This window comes from Pinus tabuliformis, chromosome 7, assembly GCF_031772625.1.
Source record: "Pinus tabuliformis cultivar Carrire ecotype Pingquan chromosome 7, CPIR1, whole genome shotgun sequence".
In the NCBI taxonomy this organism is placed as follows: Eukaryota; Viridiplantae; Streptophyta; class Pinopsida; order Pinales; family Pinaceae; genus Pinus; species Pinus tabuliformis.
Window position 1 is genome coordinate 1,535,250,902 of NC_142293.1, and position 10,287 is coordinate 1,535,261,188.

Genomic DNA, 10,287 nt, shown 5'->3' on the forward strand with positions numbered 1-10,287 from the left:
ACAAACTGGACAAAACTAACAATGTTATAATATATTAGTGTGTTGTATTACACAGGGTGCATCAGTGCGTTATATTACACAGGGCACACCATAGAACATTAATCCATTTTTAAAGAACGGACAAAGCTTACAGGGTTCAGATTTAATTCAATAAGTGATTCCCCTACTTTACTTGTCAAACACCCTATATATAGTAAGTACACAAACCCATTAATTATTAAATTCCTAAAATTAAAAGCCTTAATTGTAAAGTGGTAGAGGAAGTTAAACACTAAGGTGAAATATTGCAGGGAGAAGCAAGGGTTTAAAGGAAGTATTGATTTTTTTTTATTATTATTATTTTTTTAATTTTTTTATTTTTTGAATTTTAATTAAATTTAAATAGGAACAGAGATCATACAAATTTTTATTATAGTAAAGTTTTTATTACATGATAATAATTTGAAGGTTTTGAACGAGCTCCGAAGACTGCGCTGGCAATGGAGATTTGAATCTGAGTTCCCGCGCCCGCCGACTAGCCTGCCTCCAGGCCCCTGCCTGGCAGGCCCGTTGCTGGATCCCTGCGGCCCTCTGAGCTTCCTTCAGCCTTCCTCCTCCTCGCAGGCCTCCTGCCCGGCCCCAGCGCTGGGGCCCTCCACTTCTGCCTAGTTTCTTTGCTAGAACGCCTTCACTCTGGCTCTTCATCGCCCCAATGGCTGGGTCTGATCCCCCTCCTTTAGATCCGGAAGACTTCGAGAAGCTGTTTGCATCTCTCATTCCTGAGAACGCATCAACAAGAATCCATCCCTTTGCGACTAAGTTCGTTAAGAAACTGGATGAAATCCCTGAAGTATCTCTCCCTCCTTCCCTCCCGAGGAAGGCAGCAATCACTTTAGCTGAAAGAGGCCTAGTTGGCCAGTTCACTGGCCTCTGGCCCTCACCCAGATCAGTCCAAAAATGGGTAGAACGCAACTGGAACGTGATGACCCAAGGGAAAATAGCTATCAGATTCTGTGGAAGGGGCTTCTATACCTTTCTGTTCGAATCAAAAGAAGATAGGAACCTCATCTTTAGAAATGGCCCTTACTTTATGGACTCAAGAGGCCTCTATCTGAACAGATGGTCTCCAGACTTCGATCCAGAAATGGACATCCCAAATGCAGTCCCGGTTTGGGTTTGCCTGCCTCATCTGCCGCTCCACTGCTGGGGAGATGAATCAGTAAAGGCTATTGGGAACGCTGTCGGCAAATACATTGATAGATCTGAGCCAAAGGAGAATATGCATGCGTGTGCAAGGATATGCGTTGAAGTCGATCTCGGGAAAGGCCTGCCGGAAGCCATCAAGATCAAGGTGGATCAATGGACACACATCCAACAACTAGACTACGAGCAGCTTCCCTTCAAATGCAAGGTATGTCACGAATATGGACACTTCGCAAATAGATGTAGCAAGTCTAATTTAAATGAGTCTAATGGTAATGCTGAAAACTCTAAAGGCCCCTGGGAACAAGTAAAAAAGAAAAAATCCACCCCCTCTCAAGGACCTAGCTCCAAGCCTCTTCCGGAAATCCCCTCCCCTCCTCCTCCTCCCCCTTCCAGTTCAGCCCCTCCCTTCCCCTCTTCCTCTAACCCTTTCGAATCCCTGTCAGTTGAAGATCACATATCCCCCCCCCCCCCTCCCCGAGACACTGCCCTTGCAGTCATCTCCTCCCCCTCGAAACCCCCACCCTCCCCCCCCAACCATTGAGTGAATCCTCACTCGAAATAAATCGAAAGAAGCTAGCCTCCCCTCTGACCCTCCGAGAAAAGCAGGCAGGAAGTCAAACAAAGAAATCAGAGATGAAACAGCGGCGAAAGAAATGGCCACCGGAACTCAACAACCTATGGATACTTACCTAGACAGACAAAAAGGAAGTGGAGAAAAATCAAAGGAGAGGAGCGGGAACCACCTAAAAATTGGTAAATGATGATATTGGTCTCTTGGAATTGCAGGGGGTTGGGCTCCTCCTTAAAAGCAAATGCAGTCCGGGATATAATTAATCAAGAGCAACCAAACCTTCTCCTCATCCAGGAGACCAAAATATCTGAGCAAGACTTCCAACAGCAGATCAAAAGATACAAAAATTTTACAGGTACAGCAATCAGTGTAGCAGGTGCATCAGGAGGTATAAGAACTCTATGGAACAAGAATAAGTGGGAATCCATCAATCTAAATTCTTGCAATTGGTGGGTAAGAACAGACCTTAAAAACAAAACCTCAAAAGAAGTTTATATTATTTATAACATCTATGCTCCGAACCACTACAGGGATAAAGCTCTCTGCTGGGATTCCTTAACCTCAGATCTATAGTCCATTCAAGACAGGAACATTTTTCTGGGAGGAGATCTGAATCTAATAAGAAATGTTGCGGAAAAACTAGGCGGGAACTTCCATGCAGACCCTTCAAGAAACTTGCTGGAATCAATAATTCAGAATCACAATCTTATTGACATTCCTCCCTATAACGGGAAATTTACATGGAGCAACAAAAGGACCGGCATACACAACATTAAAGAGAGATTAGACATAATTCTTGTTCATGAAAGAATAGTAGCAGGTTTTTCTTCAATCAAAAATAAAATTATTCAAGCCTCTGCCTCAGACCACAAACCAGTGGTCATGACTTTGGATAAGGGAAGAAATCTGGGGCCTCTCCCCTTTAAATACAATAAAACTTGGGACACAAAAGAAGACTTCCGCAACCTTATTCATGAACAGTGGGCTAAGGAAGTCATTGGCTCGCCCCACTTCATTTGGGAATCTAAACTAAAGTCTCTAAGAACAACCATAAAGCAGTGGGCAAGAGAAAACGCAGCTATGGAAAAAAAAAATAAAGCAGATCTTCATAAGAAGTTGGAGCAGTGGAATCAGGAAAAGGAGAATACTCAATACACAATGGAGGACCAAATACAAGAAAACGAAATGTACAGGGACCTTTATAGACAAAACAGGGTGGAGGAAGAAGAACAACGGCAGAAATCGAGGTGCCTATGGCTAAAGGTTGGAGACAAAAACACTTCTTTCTTCCACAACAATGTAAAGCTCAGACGCGCCGGCAATCAAATCGACAAAATAGTGGCAGAGGGGAAAGAGATCAATGAGCAAGAAGAAATCAAAGAGGCAGCACTCAGACACTTCCAATCTTTATTATCAGCAGGCCCCCAGTCTTCGGGCAGCACGGACTTCCTCAGTCCAATTGAGAGCAAAATCACAAATCTGCAAAACAATGAATTAGAAAAGGATGTTTTAGAGGAGGAAATTAGGATGGCAACCTTCAGCATGCAGCAGGACAAGGCCCCGGGTCCTGACGGTTTCACTTTCGCCTTTTTCAGAAATCACTAGGAAACAATTAAAAAAGATTATGTAAGGATGGTAAAAAATGTGTTCAAAAACTACAAGATGGGGGATAACACAAAATCCTCACACCTCGCCCTCATTCCCCAGGACCTTAATGCCCTCTCCTTTGACCGTTTTAGGCCCATATCCCTATGCAATGTATCTTACAAGATAGTCACTAAAATTCTAGCCAACAGGCTTAAAAAGCTTCTCCCTTATCTCATTTCTGAGAACCAAGGGGGATTTGTCCCTCATAGGCAAATCAAGGACAACGTCATTTTGATTCAGGAGGCAATCCACAGCAGCATCAACAGGAAAGAAAGAGGTATGATCATCAAATTAGACATGGCAAATGCATTTGACAGGGTTGATCATCACTTCCTGACAGAAGTCCTCAGAAAATTCGGGATCTCCAATAAATTCATAAGCATCATTATGGAGTGCATTTCCAACCCCTGGACTGCTCCCCTGATCAATGGTCGCCCGAGCAGATACTTCAGAAGCTCTAGGGGACTGAGGCAAGGTTGCCCTCTCTCTCCCTTTTTATACATCATAATGGCGGAAACTCTGAGCATCCACTTAGAAAAACTTCGCAAGCAAAAGGAGATTATTGGGATTAGTATAGAAAGAGGGATTAAAGAAATTAATCACTCGCTTTTTGCGGATGACACATTACTAATTGGGGGAGCCTCAAGTTTGATGGCGAAAAGATTCAAGAAAATTTTGGATGCCTTCCTAACAGCTTCAGGGGGAAAGCTAAACAATAAAAAATGTAAGATCTACACTTGGAATGCCTCTCTTCAAATCATGCAAAGAATTTCCTCGATTTTGGACATCCTAGTGCAAAGAAACTAGAGTCACTTCTCTTATCTGGGTCTACCATTAGCAAAAGAAATAGTCAAGTCTGAAATTTGGGTAAAGCACATAGAAAAAATGAGAGGACTCCTCCAAAGCTGGGGGTTGTCTTGGCTAAATTTGGCTGGCAGAACCACCCTCATCAAGGCCATCCTCTCCGCCCTTCCTATCTATCAATATGCAGTAACATTGGCCCCTGCCAGCACCCATAAGCATATGGAGCTAATTATGAGAAGCTTTCTTTGGCAGGGAGGGAAGCAAGATTCAAAAAAATTCAGCCTTGTCAGATGGGATCAAGTCATTCTCCCTTTCGAAAAGGGAGGTCTAGCTATTAAAATCCCGAGCCTTTCCAATAAAGCTATGGGCTTCAAGCTGATCTGGAGAATGCTTATAGGAAAAGGCTCTTGGTGGGTGGAAGTTATGAAAAGAAAGTATCTCAATGGTCCAAACTCTAATGTACTCTCCGAAACAATTATCGAAAGACCGTGCACTCCTGTTTGGAAGCTCATCAAAAAAGTCCTCCCTCAATTCAGAAACCAAATCTCAAAAGTGCCTGGCAATGGTAAAGAAATAAATATTTGGTCAGATAGAATCATGGGAATAAACCTAAGAAACCTCCTTCAGAAATTCAGACCCCTGCAGACCTGGATGGAAGCAAAAAATCTGACCTCTCTATTCGACATATCAATATGGGAACACAACAATTGGCATGATTGGAAGAGCCTTCTCATCCCAAATGACCTCAGGGATCTTTGGACCGATCTTAAGATTACTCTCTCAAGTTCTGCCCCCACAAACAAAGTAGTCGAAGACAGGTACATTTGGGACCCCAGCAGAGGAAACTTTTCTGTTAAAGAGGGATATAAACTTCTCCAGGCAAATACAACAACCGGCAAATGGAATCTCTATGCAGCTGTGTGGAATTCAGAATGTCTGCCAAAGATAAAATTCTTCAACTGGACACTTCTTAAAGGCAAGATTCTCACAGCTGAGAATCTTAGAAAAAAAGGGATACTTGGGCCCTCAATCTGCTGCCTCTGTCGTGCTGAGGAGGAAAGCAGCCATCACCTCTTTTTTGACTGCCCTTTCGCTCAAAGCTGCTGGACCCAGATCATCAGTCCTCTGAAAATTGGAGAGACCTTTGATCAGCTCCCCTCTTTACAAAAGAATTGGGAGAAATGCTATCCATTCCCTAAGAAAAAAAAGAACTCCATCATTCGCCTGTGGAAATGCATCCTTGCAACGCTCTGCTGGCAAATCTAGCTCACCCGGAACAACTGTATCTTCAACAACCAGAATCCAAATCCAGCTCGCATCTTGGCAAAAACTTTGGTGCTCATATCTGATACAATAAGTGCCAACTCAATCCTCCTCCCAGATCGATCCAGTTGGCACAAAGATGAGAATGATTGGTTAAACAAATTCTGTCTCAGTTATGCTAAGCATAAACCAATCCACCCCAAAGCAGACAAGAGAAAGAATGATTGGAAGCTTAGAGGCACCAAGGAAGACATAAGGCAATGGATTCTAGACCAAAATCGAACCTCTCTCCAGTTCGATGGGGCGTCTAAAAATAATCCGGGGAAAGCCGGGGCAAGGGGAATTATAAAGGATCAACATGGCAAAGTTCTTCTAACCTACGAATGGGGTCTGGGCCAAATGTCAAACAACATGGCCGAGGCTTACAGCCTCTTCTTAGGTACTACCATTCTGAAGCAGATGAGAATTCAGAATCCAATCATCCTGGGAGACTCAGTTATCATCATTGCAGCCATGGCTTCAGGGAAAGACTTCAAAAAAGCGGCCCTCAACAATCTCAAATCAAGAATTACGGACAACATCAGGCATTTGGGGGACATTACTTTCAAGCACGTACTAAGGGAAAACAATTCAAAAGCTGATTCATTTGCCACAAGGGCATCCAACAGACCTACTAGACAAGCCAGAGAAAATGACTCCACCTATGTCAAGCCAATCCCGTAGCTGATTCCATCATTCTCTAAAAACTTTGAATATCAGTCATCTCAGCAATCATAATATTCCTTCTTCCCTCTATCCTAAGCTTGTCAAGCCACCTGCAGCCTGCATCCTCTCTGACATCGATCCCCTCCTCATCTTGATCAACGCAATCAATATCCCTGTTGTCATCATGAATAGGTACGGGAGCAAGAAATATCAGCGTTCTCGTGACATCCTCAAGCTGAAGTTAGGCCTCCGTCGCATCATAATCCTCATCGTCTGCCAAAAAAATTCAAAGCCTGATCTCAAGACCAGTCATATCCCCGCTCATGCAGAACAGTTGGATCAGCTTCTCTCTCCGCCATATATGTATCAGAGTCCCCCTCTCCCTGCTCATCTCAGAACCTCAATCTCTCAAGTGCACAAGTGCATAGGATCGCCTCGCCTTTATCAGTCTCTGGAAAGTATCAGAGGCCGCATATCATCCAGCACAGTCGGAAGGCAGACTTCAATTGATCTCAGGGGTAAAAACTGCAATTTTATCGTTCTGTTTACCTTTCCTGCTAATAGCTCTGTTTTCTTACCTCAGTGCCATCTTCATCCTGCGTTCTACTGCATTCCGGCTTCTTCTGTTCCGCAGCTCTTCTTTTATCTCACAACCTCCCTCAGTGTAGTTTCAGTTCATTCACCGATCAGCACCCCCCTCCTGTTCTCTCCTTCATCCTTTTTCTCCCCCTGTTTATCCTCTCCACTCATCCTTCTTAAAGCTCCCTCCCTCCGCGTTTCAGAAATGGCCGAGAACTCAGAAGCCCGAGACCAAGCTGCAAATCCTCTGGAGCGTGTTATTACAAACAGTAGCTGCACCTTATGCAAAGCTCACTGCTTTATGATAGCAAGATTCGTTAAGCACTTCAATGATTTAAAGGAGGAATTTCAAGCTGATAGCAAATCAAAAAGGAAGAAATTGGAGAAACAGAAAGCGGAGATTGAAGGTCTCAAGGAAAAGTGCAACCATATGGAAGAAGCAATTGCTCATATCAAAACAATAACCCAGAGCATGCAAGGAGAGACCTCGACAAGAGTCAGCGAAAAAAAGGGACCTCAGCTTGATGATTCTGTTAACCAGCAGCAGTAATCTGATCTATGTCTTGTAAATTTTGTCTTTTAGCAGGTTTGTTTGTAAGGCAATATAGCCGTTATCTTTTTCAAACTGTTTTTCATAAGTCCACCAACAAGGATCAAGGGTCTGCGTACCCATTTTGGATCCTCACTTCTCTTCTTCCCCTACCATATGTAACAGGACTTGTTCCTTGAAGTTTTTATAATAAATAAGTAACCGATCTTGTTAAAAAAAAGTTTTTATTACATAGTGTTTTTAATTTTTTTTTTCTTCTAAATTGTGATTAAACCTAGCAAAAATTGTAAAAAAATTTAACAGTAAAATTTAAAATTTTTATTATCCATGTTTTTGAGTGAGTCACCATACCTTTCAAATTCTAATCTTTCTTCGGTTCCAAAATAATTTGCTACTCCACAGTGCTCTTGGTATGTCTATCTTGCTAATGTTCTCTTGTTTAATTAAACCCTAATAGAAATTGTGAAAAAAATTATTAGTAAAATAAACAACATAATTTAAAATTTTTACTATACAAGGTTTTGAATGAATCACCATACCTTTCAACTTTTGATATTCTGAATAGTACTACTACTCCAAAGTATTTTGTTGCTGCACAGTGCTCCTACTATGTCTCTCTTGCAAAACACTCTTTCAAAATTTTGAGAAAAATAATGAAATAGTGAATAACTTCTTACTATTTAAAAGACTTTATGAAATTAAATTTCGAAAAATCAATTGCTTCTAGTTTTTGAAAAAAAAAAATCATTTTTTCTTCAATTTATCCTAAAATAATTGTGTTCGATAGTCAAGTGCATTGACATTGTCGAGGTGCCAATTTTTTTCAACACACCGACATAAAACAAACAAAAAAAAAAATAAAAAAAATTGAAATCCCAAAATGGTGTTTTTTTCAACACATCGACATAATACAAAAAAAATTCAAAATCCCGAAACAGTGTGATTATTTTTTTAACACAACTGTGCAGTTTGTATTTAAAAGCATCAATGTTGTAATTGTTATAAGAGAATCGAGATGGTTGAATTCATTTTTATTTTCTAAAATAGGGAAATAGGGCATACTGGTGTTATTTTTGTTTGAAAAACATCAATGCGTTTTTGAACAAAAGCACCGATATGATAACATTTTTTTTCGGAATGTGGAAACCAGTGCGAGTATGATTTGAATGCCCTGATGTTGGTATTATTTAAACATATCGGTGCACATTGGTCGAGCTTAAAAGCTATTTGAAAGTTTATTTTCATGTAAAATGACATATTAATCTCAAATTATTCTTTAAGACACATCCATATAAATTACAATAGTTCATGGTATACATTTTTTGCTTAAAGTCCCCTTATTCTTGAAAAATGGTTTGAAAACTTTAATGAAATTTAGATTGTGGTTATATGGTTCTCAAGATTAATTTTAGATATGCACACAAAATATTATTTCAAATGCAGGGACAAAATCTCAATAATATCAAATGACAAATTCTTCAAATTCCAAGTCATTCCATATTCTTGATCAAAGTCCTTCACAGAGTTCTCCCTTTTCATATCTGGTACGCTTAGAATTTATTTACGTTTCGATTATATAATTGAGTTTTTTTTTTTTTTTTTTTTTTTAATTCCATGTCAGTTTGAATAAAAATGTATCCAAATTCACATAATCTTGATTCAGAATTGAGTTCAGTTGTAGAAAATATTCCTCCATTTCAAAAGCATTGGAAGCTCTTATTAAAAGCAGCATATCGCAAGTGGTTCATAGATGAAAATGGATAGCCTCTTCACCTTTCCATTTAGAACATGGCATCTTCCAACCGCAATCCTGGATCAACGATGGTAATAATTGTTTGGTATAATATAATTTCAATAAACCAATTGCATTGATGTGCTTACTAATAACATTGATAGTTTTGAAATTCGAATTCTAGCGATGAAGAGCAACCCACCTACCATCTTGTGGTGCACCCCACCACAAAGTCAACTCGAGAGAAATATGCATTAAAATCAAGACTCGAAGAGGAAGAATACAAAGAATGGTTGAATCAACCACCTATTTAATTCCCACTACGTCCAGATTCACCAATTAGGAATGACTACAACAATAGTAGTTCTTCATCACAAGTTGGCAATGGAGGCAATCAAATTCACTCATCTCTCAGTATTTCCAACAGAATAATGTACAAATTCCAACAAATCAGTGCCAAAATTTCTATTTTGAGTTGTATTAATTAGAAGTATCCAAATTATTTTGGATAAAACATATTTTATGTAAAAGGTTGTAAAACATTAGATATTTTTGAATTACACTCTATATATATACATTGTAATTTGAAGTAAGAAGGGTTGAAACTTTGATAGAACCAAGGACATTATTGTGTTTTGGAAATCTTGAAGATAATTAAAGGCTTATGGCTTCAATTTCTAGCAGCATTTGTGTTCATGTGAGTCTCCTTTGTGTAATCATTTTTGTTATTCTTCATATATTTGAGATAAAACAAAAATACTGGGTAAGGCTAGGTTGAGTTTTGATCTCCCTGATAGCCCCTGCAAAGTTATTATCATCACTGAGATTAGCTAATTAAACAATTTGTTTAAATTAGTACCTCTGCATCATTTAACTATTGCATTTTGTCATCTCTCAAATGTATAAGTGTTAGGGATAGAAATCTGTCTATACGCCTCTGCTTTATTTGATAATATAAATATTGAGGAAGGATATTTAATTATAAGATATCTTCCCTTGGGTCTAATATTATTCCCTTGGGGTTTTAGAATAAATCTCTTGGGTTTATTATTTCCTTGGGTTTATAATATCAATCCCTTCAGTTTATTAATCTAAGGGTTCATATTCATAGGGTATAATGTTATTCATAGGGTATTTAATATTAGTCCTTGAGTAAAATATAAATTGTTGCATTTAATTAATTAAAATTTATTAATATAGATTATTAAAAAACAATATTTATATTAATAAATATCTATATTAAAATTATTT

The 10,287-nt window shown here is 39.3% G+C and overlaps 1 protein-coding gene across 1 annotated transcript; it reads left to right on the forward strand.

The window, feature by feature from the left end:
* Positions 1-691: 691 nt before the first annotated feature.
* LOC149253713 (uncharacterized) lies at positions 692-2,019 on the forward strand. Its single transcript, XM_089454578.1, has 2 exons — positions 692-1,390; positions 1,972-2,019. The coding sequence occupies exons 1-2, from the start codon at positions 692-694 to the stop codon at positions 2,017-2,019; spliced, it is 747 nt and encodes a 248-aa protein (XP_089310704.1).
* The last annotated feature ends 8,268 nt before the right edge of the window (positions 2,020-10,287 follow it).

Bases quoted from the DNA above. Each gene is read 5' to 3' on its own strand.
- LOC149253713 (XM_089454578.1), top strand. From the start codon at position 692: ATGGCTGGGTCTGATCCCCCTCCTTTAGATCCGGAAGACTTCGAGAAG. The intron at 1,391-1,971 runs GTATGTCACGAA...TTGGAATTGCAG, and splicing joins AGCTTCCCTTCAAATGCAAG to GGGGTTGGGCTCCTCCTTAA.